Source organism: Diorhabda sublineata, chromosome X, assembly GCF_026230105.1.
Source record: "Diorhabda sublineata isolate icDioSubl1.1 chromosome X, icDioSubl1.1, whole genome shotgun sequence".
Classification (NCBI taxonomy): Eukaryota; Metazoa; Arthropoda; class Insecta; order Coleoptera; family Chrysomelidae; genus Diorhabda; species Diorhabda sublineata.
This window is the reverse complement of record NC_079485.1, coordinates 15,099,884-15,120,432: the sequence shown is the minus strand read 5'-3', so window position 1 is coordinate 15,120,432 and position 20,549 is coordinate 15,099,884. Positions and strand designations below refer to the sequence as shown.

The 20,549-nt window shown below is 33.6% G+C and overlaps 1 protein-coding gene across 1 annotated transcript in view; it reads right to left on the bottom strand.

The window, feature by feature from the left end:
- The window catches only part of LOC130450598 (uncharacterized), an 85,507-nt gene that overhangs the window by 53,221 nt on the left and 11,737 nt on the right, over nt 1-20,549 (bottom strand). The window contains exon 3 of the mRNA XM_056789067.1: nt 10,593-10,728. Within this exon, the coding sequence (XP_056645045.1) occupies nt 10,593-10,728 (136 nt within the window). The remainder of the gene's footprint in view (nt 1-10,592; nt 10,729-20,549) is intronic.

Below are 20,549 nucleotides of genomic sequence, written 5' to 3'. Positions count from 1 at the left end.
GTGAAAAAAAAAATAGAAAAAGGATAAATCCTATTGGAAAAGAGGGAAAATATAATGGAAATGAAACTGTAAATAATTTGGGGGATTTGAGGTTGGGAAGGGAATGGAGGTGAGTTTTTAAAGTGTTATCTCGATTTCCAGCAAAACTACTAGTCCTATGGAAAAAAATTAACAAGATAAATATCAAAGTTGTAGGTGATGCAAGGATCTATAAGTTTTATATTAATTTTACCACATAACCTCAAAGTTTATGTGAAAAATTCGAATTACCAAATTTTTAGCTTCTTATTTTTATCTTCTTTAGTGAAAACTTACTTTTTTATATCCCTACACTGTAATTTATTTGATTTGAAATATTTATTTTTTGACTTCATTCTGACTTAGTATAAAAAAATCATCCCAATTCATTCAATTCAAGTTTTTTATTCGTTGAAATCTTTATTTTCTGATGGTGTGAAAAATATTGCTTTAACACTGCAAAAAATGTGAAAAAACTCGCATCCGAAAATTATTTCAATTATTATGTACAATTTTTAGATATTTATCGAAATTTTAGATCCTAATTACTTATGTTTACATGAAAATTGTACAAAGGATTGAAAAAAATTTGGATACGACTTTCGTTTTCTTTTGCTTTTTGTGAGAAAATTTACCATGGTGATGATAATATTTTTTAACTTCATCAGAATGTAGAGATTTCAAAACAACAAAAATCTCACCGATTTTTAAAAAATACTGATATTTTGTCAGGAGAATTTTTGATTGAAAATGATAGTGCTTCTTCGATACTAAGTCAAAATAAGGTTAAAAATAAATATTCCAAATCACAGTATATTTGGGACATAGAAAGTAAGGTTTTCATCAAATTTCGTGATAAAAAATGTAGAAGTAGGAAAAAGTAGAAACTTGGTTCAATTTTTCACCTTTATTTTTTTTTTGTCTCCAGAAATTATCGACTTTGGTCTAGATCAACATTCTCAAAATGGATGACTTTTCGAAAACTATGATCGGGTTAACCCAATCAAGATATGACTGTGAGGAAACTAACCTGGATCACGTTCGTTGTTGTTCGGAAACTGATCGAGTTAATTGGATCGTAGTCATAAGATAGAGGAGCAGTGGAATGAATGCGATCAGCTAACGGGTTTTTTCATATTCATTCCCCTTAATGCCTGTCCACGATTAATTCACATGAGCAGAGTAATTGATAGGTTTCTGAAATTTGCGGTTTTCAAACTTTTCAGCATAAAAATAGCTTAAAAGTGTTGAACTTTAATGCAAAATCCGTGTCAGGGGGTGAATCATTGATCCGACGACGTTTTGGAAATTATTTTTTGGTGAAATTATTCGTTAGCGTGTGTGATTTTTCATAAAATAGTTATGTTTGTTTATACCAAATTTTTATGTTTCTCCGATTTTTTTCGATTGTAACATGAGGCATGCTTTGGATCAGATTTTGGATCATATTTTGCGGAAGACTGTCCCATTCTTGCACCAATATATCGCTAAGTTCTCTAGAATTTCTGAGGACCGACACATGTCTCTGTAAACATCTCCTCATCTCATCCCAAATGTGTTCAATGGGATTAGAAGTTTGGACTAAGAGAAGGCCATTTCACGGTACTTGTGCGCAATCAACGTACCTACTAGCCCAAAAGATGTGCCTCCCCATATCATAACTGATTATCCACTAAATGGCAATCCCTCGGTAATACACACTTGAGCATATCCCTCGCCTCGTCGATCACACGTCTATTTGACTCCTTAAGTAATACGCGATTCCAAGCCGTTATTGTCCAAGCAATGAGTTTCCGGAAAACAGCGGTACAATAGTTCTTCGAGAAGCTAATCTAGCTGTCGCTTCCAATCTGTCTACTAACTTATGTTTACATTTCTCACTTCTTGCAGATGATTTTGAAGGGAAACTGCCGTGACCGTTTAAGCAACTTAAACTAACGTTACTTGCCGTTGCTGACCGCGGCCAACCTCTAAAGCTACTGCAGGTTTTGTCGCAATAACAGTAAGAAATTAAAATTTTTCAAATAACTTAAAATTACGGAGTGACCCTATTTTTTGCTCGGCAGTGTATAAGACAGCAACAAAATTTTGAATATCTAGAGTAAGAGATACAGCTACTTTCAAAGATCTCTTTTTCTATAATAGATTATGACTTAATTCTTTTTCCCACATTATTAATCGTAATTTTTTTCAAGAGACACATCGACTTTAGCTGTTCCAGATCTAAAACGCAAATTTTACATCACAAAAGGCCAGACATGGAGTCTATTACGACCTAATAACAGCTTTGTCCGATCAGAAAAGCCGGACAATGAAGATTGTAGATAAAAAGTCAAATTGAATGAAATTCCATCTAGAATAAGAGCAGTGATTTGCTGGATTTTTATAAAATATTGCTGAATCACATTTCCCATCATTTCATAAATATTTTAGAGTCATTCAATTTTTGAATTTTTTATAGATTTTGTTCCTCATGCAGATTATTCCATGAAGAATAATAACAACATGCATCTAATCAATTTTATGTGAAAAATAAAACAAAAGCTGAAATATTTATCTGTTAACAGGACATTATTCTTCATTGAAATTGTATGAAAATAAAATTTCCTAATTATTTATTCAATATTGACATCATTTTCTAAATAATGACAAAGGAATTTTTCTGATCATTCTACTGTTAAAAACGCGAAGAGGATACTCCAGTCATAGTGCTCATTTCCGTTGGTACCATATATTTTTCATTTAGGGGTAGTTTATTCAGAAATTCAACAAACTTTGCTCCACTATCGATAATTTTGCTTAGAGTAACATCATATGTGAATGTCGCTGACATGACTAACTCTCTCCTTGGAGCCAAAAATTTCTAACCTTCGTTTTGTGGTGACCACGCTATGTGCATTCAGATTTAAAAATACATAATGTTGGAAGACCTTTCTAAAGGTCTATACATATTGCCGGACCATTTCCAATGACAGAAAGTGGTGATGGACTATTTTATAAATTAGATGAAAATTCATGTTATGCCGCATCACGAGGCCCCCACTACACAAGTATTGGCAAAAGAATATCAGACGATATGGTGTTCCCTTGTAAATTCACAACGATCAAGGAAGAACTTTGAAGAGTCATGAGTTCCAGGAAATTTATGACAAGCTAGGAATGAAGAGGACCAGGATGATCACATTACATCCACAATCAGATTGAATGGTTGCGAGATTGAACAGGGCTAATGGCAGATATCTGTACAAAATAGTTTCCAGCCATCAGAGAGATTCAGTATCTCTCCTTATTGGTAATGGCTTATCGATCTGCTATAAATGAGTCCATCAGGAAAAAACCTGCAAAAATTCTGTTTAGATGTGAAAGGAGGCTTCCTTGTCACCTATAATTTGACTGTCAGCCTGGAGAAGAACTTTTTCATTGATCGAATAATTTTCTTTACTCGATCTTGTTCGACGCTATTCCATTCTTCAGTGAGCGCCGTTTTGAGGTCCGATTTCGTGGCTGGTGCTGGATTTCTAGCCCGACCTTTATTCTTAAGTTCATTCTACGAATGATCGATAGGATTTGAGTCCGTACTACGTGCTGGCTAATCTATAGTCGCGGTTTAGACATACTGTAAATACTACCGTGCGGAAACTGCAGTATGTGGACGAGCATTGTCTTGCACTACGATTTTCGCCGATAAAACTGGAAAAGGGTTCGATGGGATCGTCTTAATTTTTTTGTATGTATGGATTCGCCGTTAATCCCCTTGTTCCACTGCCAGTTTCATCAAAAACCAACGCGAGTCTTGCACCAGGTCTTCCATAGACTTGTCCTCTATCGCTACCATATAGGCACACTCTGCTTTCATTTGAGAAGAGAACGGAGCCCCATTATTCGACAGACCTGTTAATGAATTATCTGGGAAATTGTAGACGGTTCGGATGACTGGGTTTATTTCAGGCCAGTAACTTGCTTTTTGGGATCAAACTTAGCTACCTTCAGCCTTCTTCCGACTGTCTAGCCACTCGCAAAAGCTCCTTGCGTTTTTCTGAGCTCTTGTTGGACTTAAACACCACTAATGCCCGATTTCTCAGCGATGTGCTGGCAATGAATAGGTTATCTCTTTCGGATGTGGACCTTTTTTTGCTAGAACTACGTCTTTGATGTTACCAGTTACCAGTTTCTTGGTAAGAACGGTAAACTCTGGAAACTTCTAGTTCACTCTGAGGTTGTCGCAATGGGGTGACCGCTTGAGCAGCTTTATCATTTGTTGTGTCCATTTTCAGATAGATAGTTTATAAGAAGATGTATATCGGTTGGCGCTGATGGGTGGATTTATCTGCCCACGAGTGTACATATTAACCATGATCGTCTATTCACAAACACATTTTTGTTTTGTAAAATTTTTTCAAAGGTGTTTCGACGAGAAATAAATAGTCCATGTTAAGGAGCGTTGTGATATTTGAATTTTAAATACAGGATAAACAGATTGAAAAGTAAATGATATTCTGGAACATATTTATTTTCAGGCTGGAAATCAAATTAGGTAACCGTATCGTCTGTAGCATTTTAAAATTAATGTACATTTTCGAATTTCAATAATATACGAGGTTTGACTATTGAATAACGAGAGTGGTTAAGAGAAAGGGTTTCATTATAAAAATTATTCTACATTCGAATGCTCCCCTTCAATATACTCCCCCTCCCCTCGCCACACAACTTTCCATACGTTTTTACCTAACCTAACCTAACCTAACATAACCTAACCTAAACATAACCTAATCTAACCTAATCTAACCTAACCTGACCTATTTAAATTTTCAACCTCGAAAAAGTATGTGTAGGAATAATTTCCGCGCCCTATATATACATTAAATTAATCAGCATAATTTTCTCCACAACATACTAAAATTTCAAGACAATCGGGCGTATGCAACCTATACTAAATAATTACCAAAATTTTCTAACCGTTTCTTTATCCGCGTTTGCAGCCTCGGCAATCATCCGGATACTCATTCGACGATGTGCACTCACAATTTGGTTGATTTTGGTCACTGTTTCCGGGCGACCTAGGCGCTGATCATCTTCAGTGCTCTCTCGGCACTCACTAAAGCGCTTCCACAACTCAAAAACACGCGCGCGAGATAGGGAACTGTCCCCATAGGCTTCTTGCAACAATTTATAGCATTCAGTCGGAGTTTTTTTCAATTTAACGAGAAATTTGAGATTGATACGTTACTCTTAGTTTTCATCACACATGGAGAGAAAAACATCCGTTCGTTTCAAACCGCTACTGCACAAATAGTATAATAGTGACAGAAACGCGTCTAGGGCGCCTTCTAGGCGTACAGTCTCGTTATTTAATAGCCAGACCTCGAACCATCTTGAAAGACAAAAAAATAGGCTACGCTGTCATTAATGAGGATAGTGAATTATTTCTTACATTTTTTTCATAAAATAAATAAAAAGTATTTTATTTTTCCATTAATAGATATTCAGTTTATGTCTGATGGAATCACGATAGTAATGGCAGTAGAAAGCGAAAAGACACATCCATAAAATTTAAAGAAGCAAAGAGAAGTATCAAAAACCTACTTATTCACGTATAGAACTTAAAAAACAAAATTAGTAATAATGAAGAGAATTGAAGAAATTGAAATTGATACAAAGATTCCGCAGAAAAGCTTTTGAAAGTAAAAAATTCAAAGGAAATTGTAGTAAAAACCTCTCCTCTAGTCTTTAAAAGCTCAAAGCGAAAATTTCATTGTTGAATTAGTACTAGAAATATTATTTTATCAGCTTCTTCAAGCCGATAAGAGTGTCGCTTTAAGAGAATGAATTTTTTTTTCTGATGTGTATCTCACGTTAAGATTCACGTTGCAAGTTCTGGTGAGTGTGGCGGATGAACTAACACTGCATAGTAAAATTGAATAGAAATTTGATTTGGAACGGCGACCCGAACTGAAATCATTCAGAACGTAATCTGTAAAGCTACTGAATCACTTATAAACACGTGTATGCAATGCAAATTTATTCAGTAATTTTAATAAGTTTTGGTTGTGATTTTTCCTAATTCAATTTTCTACTATTACACTCAACAGTTTTAGAATACTATCATTACATCAAGTCGTATGAAGTTCCTTTGAAAATATTGACGAATAGTGTCCTATAAGAATTTTTGTTGTTGTTAGTGATATACTAGAACCCTTGAACGCCAGTTCCATCGAAAACATAAATCCAAAACACAAAAGACGTGTAAAATCTCGCCGATCATATTGGTTTAGTAGGATAAATAAAAATCCTTTTCGAATTGGAAAAAATTGAATTAAAAGTGAGAATTGAATAAACTGCAAGCAGCATACTATAATTAGGTGGTCTCGTTTCCTATTGTTCTTCCGGTCGGGTACGAAAAGTATAACAAAAGGCGACACACATAATTCAAAGGACGTGAGTCGTTTAGAAATGCCAAGTATGAAAGAATGTAGGATGCGGTTAATAGATGATGCTATTACTAAGTCCTGCACTTGCTATTTCAAACAATTAATATGGTATTCATTGGTCGGAAGAATATATATTTGGATAGACGTACCATATACTAATATCGGATTAAATAACATCGACGATAGAAAATGACATATTCTTCAATGATTTTTCCGCGCCTTACGAGGATGTATTGATATCTAGTTAGCCTAAACCAGTTTCATGCATAAACAAAATATTGCGTTACCATAGCAACGAACGATAACTTATTAGAAATGTCAGAAAAAAGATGTCCACCGAAATTGTGAAAATCGGAAAATTGTAGTATCGAGCCATCATCAAGTACCTGTATTTAAAAGGGTTAAGAGGTGAGCAGAATTACGAAGATATTTTCAATACCCTTGGTGATCAATGTCCTTCGTATGCGACCGTGAAAAATTGGAGTGCAAGCTTCAAAAGAGGTAAATTTTCCATTGAAGATGATGACCGATTGGGAAGGCCAGTATCTGTGTCAGTCCCCGAAAATATCGATGCAGTTCATGATTTTATCAGAACGTCGAATTGGGTTAAAACGGATATTTGAAGCACTGAATATCTCATAAGAACGCGTTCATCATATACTTCACGTCAATTTGGACATGAGAAAAATTGCTGCAAAATGGATCCTCAAATGTTTGAATGATGACCAAACGCGTGTAAGGGTAGAAGCATCGCGTTCAATCTGTGCTCTATTTGAAAACGATGTAGAATTATTAAGCCGAATTGTTACTATGGATGAGACTTGGGTACATTTCTACGATCCAGAAACGAAACAACAATCGATGGAATGGCGACACTCTGGTTCTCCAAGACCTAAGAAGTTTCGTGTCCAAAAATCTGCTGGAAAAGTTCTTGATTCAGTTTTTTCTGATTACCATGGAGTAATCATGATTGATTTTTTGGATAATGGTAGAACAATAACTGGAGATTACTGACCACTGTACGGGAAAAAATTAAAAAGATGCGGGAAACTATTTAAAGGTGTTCTGTTTTTGCAGAACAATACCCCTGCACACAAATCTCATTTTGACATGCAAAAAATTACTGAAACACCCCCCTTATTCATCAGATTTGGCTCCGTCCGACTATCATCTCTTTTCTCAACTGAAAAAAGTTTGAAACGTCGTAAAGTTTTTTCCAACGAGAAGGTAATAAAAGCTGTGGAGGTCTGGTTTGCAGAGCAAGAAGAAACATTTTTTTTGAAAGGTCTAGAGACGTTGCAGGTTCGCTGTAATAAATGTATCCAATTAAGAGGAGAATATGTTGAGTAATAATATATTTTGACATGGAAATTTTGTTTGGTTCTATAGTAGGCTATTTATATTTTTCAATATATCCTCGTATCCACCTAACAATTCATTCCAAAAATATTTTTTAAATTATATCATAAAGTATTATTCTACTCCCATCATCAACTATTGCCATGACCACCTGACGTATCTGAGATTTTATTCATCAATGTAATGTCGTACAAGAGCAATATAATCATTTCAACGCTTCTCTAACTTATCGATGCTATGCTTGTAGAAGGATTTGTCTTTTGCCTCAAAATAAGCTTCAGGTTCAACAATTGCTTCTCATTCTGAGCTGAATTTCTTACCGGCGAGCCTTTTTTGGAAATCAGTACTCACAGGGAGCCAGATCTTGACTATACGGTAGACGAGGAATCAATTCGAAATGTAATTCGTTCAATTTAAACATCGTTGCCATCGACTTGTGAATCGGAGCATTATCTTTGTGAAACAGTGACTTTTTCCTCAACATATGAGGCCGTTTTTCCTCAATTTTCGCATCCAAACCATCCCACAACTCTATCGATTATTTGGAGATATTCGATGAACAATATTCGATGCGCATCCCAAAATACTGAAGTCATAACCTTCCAAGATGACTGTTGTGCCTTTGGACGTTTCGGACATGAAAATAACACCATCCAAATTATTATCGTCTCTACGACATTACTCTTCTAACCGCTACAGTTATTAGTGCAGACTTTGTATTTGAGGTATCATCACAAAAAAAGTCAACAGTCGTTAAATCTGCACTACTCGGGGGCTATAGAATATCTCCTCTTTTCAAAATCTGTTTGACAGCCAACATGAAGTTATTTGACATTTGACTATTAAAACTAAGTCTTAGAACTCACTAATCTAGATGCTTCAAGTTCTGGAGCCAAAAATCCTTCCAACCTCGCTACAAAAGGTTCGATATTAACAGTAACGTTCTACCCCGCGCTCAAAGTAAAAAGGATCAATTATTCCCCTGCCAAAGATTTCTGCCCATAATTTTCGAACCTATAAAGTGGTTTCTGGTGCTTTATAGTCATATTTTTTCAATTTTGCGTTAAATGAAGCTTGTACGGATGCAGTTAGAGCTCAAAGAAAAAAATTCTTTCGCAATAACTATAAAGCAGACGATCTCTTACAAGTAGACAATTATGTACAGACTGCATAATACTCCCAATATTGTCTAACGCTTCATTCATATAGCACTCAGAGCTTCACTAATTCGACATAGTCCATATTCAGAGGAGAATACTCGCCTAGTAACAATGAAAGAACGACAGTAATTTCCGGTGAATTGACTCATTGTGACTAAAACTTCACGAGCGTATTTAACTAACGATATGAAGCTCCTCCTGTTCGCGCAATTTCTACCCTGCATAAAAGATTTGCACGTTATATTGCACCACCCCGTACTTTACAACCACGTATTTCTTTCATTACTTCACGAGTTCCATCACAAGTCATGTGTCAAACTACAAAAATTATTGACAGTGACTTTGACGTGAAATGTGATCATTTCTTCTTATTATCCCTATTCTTCGTTTTTTTTTCAGATTATTTTGCTTCATTTTATATTTATTCTCAAATCTCTTGTTTTAAGTAATTTCATTCTTATGTCCATATTGTAGATACAAATTCGTCAATTCTATATAGTTTCTCTCTACGTTGTGCCCCTTTAAATACAATTGATTTCAGGCTACTATGAAAAAGTAATTATACATATCACTTGAAGTGAGATATATCTACTTTTGAGTGTGTATGAGTGGCGAATATTATACTAAGAGCACTTCACTTCAAGCATTCATCACAAAAGTAAACCATTCATCATTACGGTAATTTGTTCGAACTCACTGATGAAATAACTTCACAGCCGTGTGTGAATATAGTCATATGACTAACTTCACATACAAGGGTTGCTACTTAAGCTTTGGAATATGACGGCAACCCTCATGTGATTATGTCAAATCTGACATTGTCATCATGAACGTACTCAAAACGCGTTGTCATACGAATGCTATTTGAGTTGTTTACAATTACAGGAAACGTTCATTTTAGTCAAAAAGTGGAATTGAATCGCGAACATTTTATGATTTTCGACGTGGATTAAACCAACAGCAGTATGCCGATCAACTCGCTTCAACAGTAATTTTATATTTCGCTGTACCCTCGTTTTTTGGCTATAGAAAATCGAAAAATCATCGGATTTCGATGGATTTTTTTTAAATCTTAGTTTTTACGGCGGATTTACGGAAAACGGTAATTATTTAGAATTGGGGCTCCACCCCAAACATACTGCAAAAATTCATTCGTGCATATAGGGTTGTTTTTTAGTGCTTCGAAAGTATTTTAAGGATGGGGGAGACACATATTTTCCATCATAACACTCATTATCTTATGCATATTGAATGTCAATAATTATCCAATTATATCGGAATTAAAAGTATGATTATATATATATATATATATATATATATATATATATATATATATATATATATATATATATATATATACCTATAATATTAAATGAAAGAAATACATACATGCTTCACGATAAGCTTTCAACGATTGACTCAACCTAACCTAATCTAACTTAACATATTCTAACCTAACCTAACCTAACTTAACGTATCCTAACCTAACCTAACCTAACTTAACCTAACCTAACTTAACCTAATCTAACTTAACTTAACCTAACCTAACTTAACCTAACCTAACTTAACCTAACCTAACCTGATTTAAGCCCATGAAGAATAATTTGAAAAGATGCTATAAACTTACCAGCGACTGTCATCATAGCTGACATCATTTGGGTGTGGAAAAGCGGCGCGTCAGCGGACACTTCGCACTGAAATAGACCCGAGATGTTTCGTCCTACCGACATCAGAGTCACGTTATGTGCGTTAGACACACTCACCTGGAACAATGAAATATCCTAATTGACTTCGAGTTAACAACGTATTTGCTAATTGGAAAGGTTTTTTGTCGTAGCGCTATAGGTCTTAATTAACATGTTTCTTACCCTGAATAATTGATCACCAACAAATTTATTCAAATTTTATTGAAACATTTTTTATTAGAATATCTTTAGTTAATATATAGGGTGATTTATTAGTGTGATAATGTTCAGCGCTTCCCTTGTCCTTCCAGATATATCAATGTAAATATAATATAGTAACCTTTTTTAAAATTAAACACCCTGTATTTTATTGCATATTTGGAATCAGCTTAATTCCTCTTTACAATAATGTAGGGTTGTGATGTGCTCTACGGGGTATTTGAAAATATATAAATATTGAACATCCCTTATTACGTCTTATTACAAACTGAATATAAATGAAAAAAAAAAAAACACAATCGGATAACCGAACAGGACAGTTCGATATAGAGGGCGTCTTTAATTGTCACAAATTTTGCAGAAAACTACTTTGCCATGAATATGAAACATACGAGCTTTGTTAATAAAAAAAAAATGGATTCTACATCGTAGTTTCATTTTGATATGGACTGAGAGGTCTCACCCGTGTAAATAAGGGTTAACTTCATAGTAATTACGTAAAGTATCGTGAGAGCCGAAACTATTATATAATTTCTTTGAAATTATTAAGGAGAGCAAATACTGACAAAATTCCGTTAGCAAAACTCTGATAGGTTTGCCTTTGAACAATACAAATCTTGTCTCAATTGTGAAATTAACTTTTGACAACGTTTACCACATAGAATTACATCTGAGTTGTATAACCAAATATTTGTAGAATTCCTCTTAGACACTGAAAATACTATAGAGCTACGAAAGTCTGTGTTTGTTTGTCGTGATGAATTTCAACGAGATTTTGCTGCACAAGCATAATACCAATTTATAATCATCCAAATAATCAATGCAAATAATAGCTTCCGGCTCTTTAATATTCGAAAGAACAAAAATTCCCATGATAATGTGAAGATAACAAGATAGAGATATATAGGATGTTCCGAAAGTTGATAGAAAATTTGTGGATTTCTTTCGAAGGAGAATGCTTCATTGTCAAAAAGTTGTTCACAATTTGTAGAGAAGTGCTTGTAAATAACTATAAAACAAACACATAAATACATACACAAATAAAATCAAATCCAAATATAGAGTATACACACGGAAAATATAATACAATATTTAAAAATATAAATCTTGAAACAATGTGAAAAATTTTCAGCATTAGAATACAAATTTACACTTTCCAGTAAATACCTTGCAGAATGCAAGAGAAAAATGTTATAGATTTGGTTTCGACTAGCAAATGATTGTGCATTTTTTTCTAATTGTAAACTATTGAACCTTCAACTATCTCTGAACGTGCCGGATTCAAATATAAATAAGGAACAAAGAGTCAATATTTTGTATCTTCTAACGAAGTCCCGGCAAAGAGTTCCACTCTTTAGTCTAAGTAAGCTCTATTTAGCAGTTTGAAAATTTGTCGAACATATTGCTCCAAATCTTGGATTTGGTGGTCCGTGAACGCGAATACGTCCAGATCCAGATACAAGTCCAGATCACGATACAGATAGCGAAGTGCATACACAACTCTGGGTTACTCGCATTCATTTGAAAGCAATGCTTTCCTAGTACTTGCACAGTTTCTCGAATCCTACGCTTAAATTCGTCCACATGCTATAGAACGGTATTCTGTTGCATATCCAGCAGATTTAAAGGAATGTTCTCTTAAAAATTAATCCAATCAAAACCTTGTGCGTCATTCGAAATTGTCTTTGGGCCCAACCTTTCGATGCAAGGTCCTGTCTTGGTCCCGTCGCTTCATCACTTTGGCTACGGTACTCGCATCAAGATCTAGATGAATTACCAGTTTTCTGATAGACAAGCCATCTGCCATAATGGCAGCTTTCTGAATTTCAGTTAGCCGAGGAGGCATTGAGTACACGCAAAATATGCTTTTTCAATGCAGAGAAGTGTACATTTTCTATTTTTTGATAATTTAATAAATTATTTCAAAACCTAGATAGATTTTGAAAAATATTTTGAGCTTAATCTTCATACTTAGTACCTCAAAATATGAAGCAAGCAATTCAAGATCCTTCATAATATATTAACAATCACTTACTCATATTCAAAAATAATTGTGATATTTGTCATAAAATGGTCTCGTAGCGATTTATTTCTTCTGCAGCATTTTCTCTTAGATAACAAGTCGGAAACATCAGTTGAAAGCAGCAAGAGGGAATAGCTTTAATTGACATCTAGCAGGAATTCAATTTGGAAATGGAAACATAGAATTAATGCTATACAGTATTATTTGCTGTAACTGACACTTTGTTCTATTTAAAGGAATAAAAAGGAAATCCAAATAAAGACTAATTAACCAGAAGGAATTTTCTATAGAAAAATTTCAGTAGAACTACATTCAATCGACCCAAATAATGTTTTTCAGTAAAATTTTACGTGAAACGACTTGAAGAATCCATCAAATTTAATTTATTAAATATTCTATTCTTAGGCTCGGTTTCTTCACTTTTTATAAATTAACTCTTCGAATAAATCGAGTTATTGCTCAAATAAGTTATTGGGCAGTCACTATTGTCAAGAGTTTAGTATAAACTTAAGTTGAAATATCAAACATCATAAGTGGTTTGTTTATTTATTATAACTTTATTTGATTAGTTCATTTTTCGAAATATTCGAAAAAAATAAATAATAGAGAATTATAAACATTTTAATTATTGAACAATATAATGTACTTAATGATAATTGCAATGCCAATATTAATTTATTAATTATTTGCAAAAAGTAATGTTGATTGTATCTCCAGGACAATTATTAATATTTATTGGATTGGATGCAGATGGAATATGTATATCTCTACTAGATGTTAATGGAATCTCTGTAGATGTGTTTGTGATTTCGATACAATTTATAGATGTATTTGTGTCATCGAAGTAAAACTGTCAACTGTCAACATTGAAGTGGCTAGAGTCACATTTAAGAAAGTTATAGTTGTCTACTCTAGAGCGTCCCGAAAGTGGTTTGCAGTAGGGAACTGTCACTTTCACTACATGGAACACTCAAAAAACGCAACTTTCGGTATGTAAATGAATACAGAACGAACAACTTTCAGATGGCGTCGTCTAAAAATATTGTTTGTGTAATCTTTTGTATTGTTTCTTTTTAATTTAATTCTAACTTCACTTCACTTCTAAGTTCTATTTGTTTTTCATATAAAAGCATCTTGTTTTTATGTTAGTTTTCTGCCCTCTGCTTCTCTTCTAAATTAAACGTTTCCTTTATTGCAATAGTAAGTTCTTCTCCCAAGTGTGAGAATTGTAGTTTCATTTCCAATATATTGATAAAGTCCACTACAATTTCTATGAGAATGTTAATTTCAGAAATTCTTAGATCTTCAATGTAAACAATAATTTCTAGATCAACACAACTCTCTTCAACTAGCGACTACTTCAACATTAACCTTACCAAAACACGTCTTCTTCTTTTTCTTAATCAAAACACGTGCAAATAGAATTGAGCAAACATCTCAAACACAGATCATAGAAAACCTTCAATAGAACAACGTTTTTTCGTTTATTTCTGTCCTTATTCAATACATGGATGATTGTTATACAGGCATCTTTCATTATGTTACCAACAGTAGACTATTTGTTAATATCTGATTCAAACCGACTAGGGTGAATAAACGATAATTATTTATTCGACAATCAAAAGTTCCTACTAAAGTTATGTCTCTAATAATTATTTAACACTGAGTAACCATTAAAAATTGAAATTGGAAGGCTGCTTCGTATTGGAAAAATCAAAATTACAAATGCTGATAGATATGCATTGAATTATTGATTGATATTAGTGAAATGAGAATTAGTTTTTTCACTAAATAGAATACCATAAGTTTTTTTATCGATATAATCGTAAAAAACGATATAAAACATATTGTTTACCATATAAATATTTTTCATGCAGTATTCATATTATCAATCTTTATAAACGAATTTTCTAGTATAAATAGGAAATGGTATGAGATTCACGGAAGCACACAGTCCATTAGCTAGGGCTTAGGTATGGTGTTGAAGTTAGAAAATAAATCCTTTGCTTGTTTTCATAAACAAAACTTAACTGATTAGAAACTCAAAGAGGCTTTATAATCGAGAGGACTACTAAAAGGTTGGAGTATAAAGTAATGTTTTGTTTGCGAACAACGTTCACTCATTTATTGAAAAAATAATGTGGATAAGCTGGTCATTTCTCTTATAATGTCTGACAGTGTATATCTAGAATTTCCTCAGAGAATCTCACAAAGAACTTGCTGAACCCTTGTGAAAAATAGCTTCTCATTAGATTGTTTTAAAACTCACAGATATAGATATCGATCGTCTAATTAATCAGTGCCGGAGATTTATATAATATAACTGTTCTCAAAGGATTACAAAGAGTAGTGGAGAAGAAAACCAACGAGTGGAGAAGAAAGTATAATTAAATCGACAGACATCCAATTTTGTATCCCATCTTATAATTTTTTGTCGAATCTACCTCTGTCGTGAGTATATCAACCGTCGTGTTTTTTGTTTTATCAACTTATTCTGAGCCTTATTATGAATAGTTATTCGATTCCGCCTTTTTCTATTGTGCCATATTGCTGCCAGGTTAAATATTCAGCCACATAGATTACAATAATTGAAATTTTTTTTATATATTTCGGAACAAATATGTCAACCAGCTTAGTTTAAACTCCAGAGTGTTTTGAGTTAGAATTTCTGGAACCGTTGGCGATATTCATACTGGTAAACAGTTTACCTTCAGTCTCTGAAGAACTTGGTTATAGAAACGCGCGTCAGACACTGTAATCGTGTTTGTTGGTGTAGTGGTAGTGTAAACACTGTGTTCAGTTTAAGAGTGTTTTGTACTTTTCTCCTGATATTCCAAAATTTTCTGAAGCAATTAATCGACTCTATAACAAAACCAAAATGAGGCTTAACCGTTGAGTCGTCGAAAAATGATTTTTAATCTATTTTATGGCATAACAAGAATAAGAATTCATCTATACCCATAATTGATAAATTGTTAAGAGAACCATGAATTAATAATGTCTATGGTGATGGAATTAATATCGCATGAACAGCATCAATGGAAAGTGTTCAGCGACCTCATAGTCCTCGATTTGTTATTGGATTTACAAGGTGGATTCATCAAATGCATGGTTAAAAAAAATTTCTCTACTTCCCTATTAAACTGGGATATATGATAATCTTTTTGAAGGCACTAAAATAAGAGAAGGTATTTGTAAACAATATATCAAAATATTGCACGGGGAAAACGGCGTGGTTCGAGTATTTCGCCCAAAACCCCTTAGGCAACCATACTTTTTTTTATTATGGGTCTGATTAATCCGATCTCTAGTTTATTAAGTGTGTGTGTATTTTATCACATTTCTTATTATTTAGTAGCCATGTGTGATGCATATTTTCGAGTCAAAAGGCATTGAATAGATAAAAAAAAAATAACTCAATTGTGAATGCGCAAAGCTTAAATAATTTAAGTATGAACATCAGCTTTGTGAGTGAGGTTAACGATAGTCGTACAGACTTGGGCAATCTGCAAGCGTTTAATAATCATAATTTGGATAAAGATGATAATAATAATGATTCTATAAATTCTAGTGAATCGTACTTCACGCTGTACCTCCGTTTCGAGCGTTAACCTAATTTCACGTGCGATTTCAGACGGTTAGAGTAGTATGCAGCATCTATGAAACTGCCGTCCCTTCCTCTATTCTTTAGACGACACCTTGCTTTCGGGATTGTTATATTGTTTCCATGATCATCTGGGTAAGATTCGCGGTAAAAAACAACCTCTTCTCCGCCCCGTATTGCTCCAGCAAGCGGCGACAAACTTAATTATGAATTTTTGCAGTTTGGAAAACTTTCGAACTGTTATTTCGCGATATTGAAGGTGTTCGTGGATAATAAACTGTACGGTTCTCCAAAATGAGTTTTTACGCAGCTTATGTTGTTTGGTGTGATACTGGATCGCAGTCGACGATCATGCGACTCGATAGTTTCGCGGCCATCTTTGAACGTTTTGGCTTAATTAAATACAGCAGGAGATACGTTGAGAAATAAATATATTTTTGTTTGTTTTGGGACCATCCTCATAGGAACTCTCAGATGGTGGTATGAATTAGTGTTATCATCATGTTTTGAACTCTTCATTTCTTATTACGTGCAACTAAAACATTTTGTCAAGTAACTTCCATCATTTTAACTTGAACGAAATTCATTTGATTTGCTGTTATTTCATTATGCCGTGATGTACCAATAGTGTACTAAAACATAAATTAACCGAGAACATATTTGCAATTTGATCCGACAAGCTCGTTTGATTTAATCATTGTCGAAATGGTCATTGGTTAGCTTCCTCTTTAGATGAGATTAATTAGAGCGTGATAATACGTGGAATGTATGACGACGAGGTTGCTGTATTGGATTTATTTCCGACCACACTAGTTTATGAATTTAAGTTTTATTGGAAATTAATGTTAAGAAAAGTTATTTTGATTGCATAAAATGTAACCCTGGAACACTAATTTTATTATTTTTCTGATAGAATCATTAATTAACAAAATAAAACATTTTTATTTTATGCAATCACATTTATTACATAATCAGTCTTTGTACTGATCTTTTCGCTGAAACCATATTTTTCACTGTAATTGAACATTTGTTTCTATGTGTGCTCAACTGTTATGAAGTAGAGCAAAATATTTCGCAAAAAAAACTTCCACATCTACACAGAGAATCCATGAAAAAGTGTTTTTGTAGCAACTAAACTTTCCTTTCACGTTTTGCTGATGGTCATATGGCACAAATATATTTTTACGTTACGACAATATGCAGCTTCTCTTGCTACAATCTCAAAGGTCACAATTTATCATTTCTTAAATCGAATTGCGTAGGCCAATTTGAAGTAGTATCAAATAACTCGTTTGCTGGCAAATGTTTATCCTAAATTGTTGCAGTTAACATAAGATAAGAGCTCAAACCTTAATAGCATCTGGGGATCTTCGACGGTAGATACATTCAGATTTTATTGCAATTTTGACATAAGTATAGATTCACCATATCATTTGCCATAAAAGACGAAAGAAATACGAAAGAAAGGATCTTATTCATTTCTGCACATGCGTGTAGCTACAGGTCTAATGTGTACAATGTTGCTTGTACTAGGATACTAGGGTGCTAGGATGTATTTATATCTAGTTAGCCTAGACCAGTTCCATGCATAAACTGCATAAACAAAATATTGCGCTACCATAGCAATGAACAATAACTCATTAGAAGTTATTTAGTTTTAAATACAGGTACATCAAGTATCACCATGCAAAAAATTCGTGATTTAGGGTTTGATTTACTAGAACAACCTTATTCACCAGATTTGGCTCCCTCCAACTATCATCTCTTTCCTAAACTGATAAAAAGTTTAAAAGGTTGTAAAGTTTCTTCCAACAAGGAGGTAATAAAAGCTGTGGAGGTCTGGTTTTCAGAGCAAGAAGAAACATTTTTTTTGAAAGGTCTAGAGACGTTGCAGGTTCGCTGTAATAGATGTATCCATTGAAATTTTGTTTGGTTCTATAGTAGGCTAAGAATTTTTCAATACATTCTCGTATAATCAATCAGGAGAAAAATGTTCAAGTAACCTTATCAAAAGAAATAACAATATAGAAGAAGTTGAGGAAATCATAAAGACATGGGCAATAGGTAAAGATGAACTAAGCATAGAGTTGATAGCATGGAGGAAGCAAACTTCAAGAAAAAATATACCAACTAATTAGGAAAATAAGGTTCAAGGAAAGGGTACCAAAAGAATGGGAAGTAAGACAAATTATAATTATATTCACACCAGTGCAGTAACTATAGAAGGATCACTCTATTAAACGTTGCATATAATATTCTGTCAAGAGTAATCTAAGAAACGACTAGCTAGTAGCATTCAACTATAGGATCTAGAGAACATGTTTGCGGCGCAATCCCATTAGGAGTGTTAGCCATTATTATTATGATTATCATTTCGACCTGTTCAAAACCCAATTTTTTATCTGTATTAGGTTTGAGTTACTGAAGAGGTATCTGCAGTCCAATTCTAGTCATATCTAAAAATAAAAATGAACAAAATAACATAAAATCATATAAATAACATTTTGTACGTTATTTTGTATTCCAGCGTCCGCAGCTTTCTAGTGATTAGTCTATGAAGTTCTTGACAAACAGTAGACACGACAACAAATAATGCAAGTGTTCTACAGGGTAACCATTTCGGCGTAGAGAGATATTTGTTGTGGAAAAATGCTCAGCTATTAAACAAACACACACTCCTTTATAAACTTGTGAAGAGTCTTGAACAAATATACAGAGAAGATATAGAAGACTTGGAAAGGAAGTTCTGGTTCCTTTTTGCTTGAAAACATATCATGATATTCTATCAAATTGAACGACAAACGAAATGAAGCGTTTTCCATAGGATTCAATAAATAGAGATGTCAAGTGTTTCATGACCGTTTGCGATTTGTGCATGCCAATACATTTCATCGGTAGCTTGATTTATCGATTGTTATTTACTTCAGAAACGACGTTAGAGTTCCATTTTTCATTTCAAAACCTGAGGCATTTCCGACGGAAAAAAGAAAAAATAATATATCATGCCCTTGTGGAAAATTAAATATTCCTGATATAAAGGAGCTGCTGACACCGACATACGATCGTATGTTGGATGTGTGGAGAATTTTCCTGTCATCAACATCATCAAAAAATTTATGTGACATATATTAGAACTACAGATATAGACGTATACAATGCATATATAAGAAATTGTATTTTATACTTCTCCTTGCAAATATCCATAAAATTGGTATACATTTTTTTCTCAAAATTATTATTTCCCTCTATTCAGATGATCTTATCGTAATCGAAGTTATCCCCAGCATCATCACCTATGAAAATTACATTGAAATAGCACGCAATACGTATGAAGAAGATCTAGAAATGGAAATAAGAAAATTTACGTCCTACCAAGACAAAACCTTTCTAGGCTTCATAGCTTTTTCTATAACTGACCGGTATGCTCTCTGTGTATAAGCAGTTTATCATTTTTTTTATTTTGTTATTATCTACATTATACCAAATAATTCTAGTCTCTCACATCATAACTTAACTTTTGCCAAATCGACTCGTCCAAACGAATTCCAAAAAAGTGACTAATTGCAGGTCTCGTATATTATTTTTTAGTTCAGGTATAGTTCCTCGGCTACTATTAGTAAGAAATCGTGACGAAGAAACTTCATTAGAAAATAAGAATCAAATCAAAATCAATACTTCGGTTGAAAAACAATGTACATCCATGAATTGGAAATTAGGTACAGGTTCTTGATAAATTGATTATCATATCATCGCGTACCAAACTTCGTGGAAAAGATCAGCTCAACTGGTCATCACTAAAATGATGATTTCACGAGTATTATGTAATTTTTTTAATTTATAATCTTCTTTTAGCTCCATACTTTTTCCCCAGCGATATTCAATAAGTTCGATACCCTTTTTATAATAAGAATCGTCAAGCTCCTCAATATATATATATATATATATATATATATATATATATATATATATACCTGCATACATCACCTCTTCATCTTTGGTAAATCTTTCATCACCGAACCATTTTTTTAAGCCTGAGAACAGGAAACAATTCGA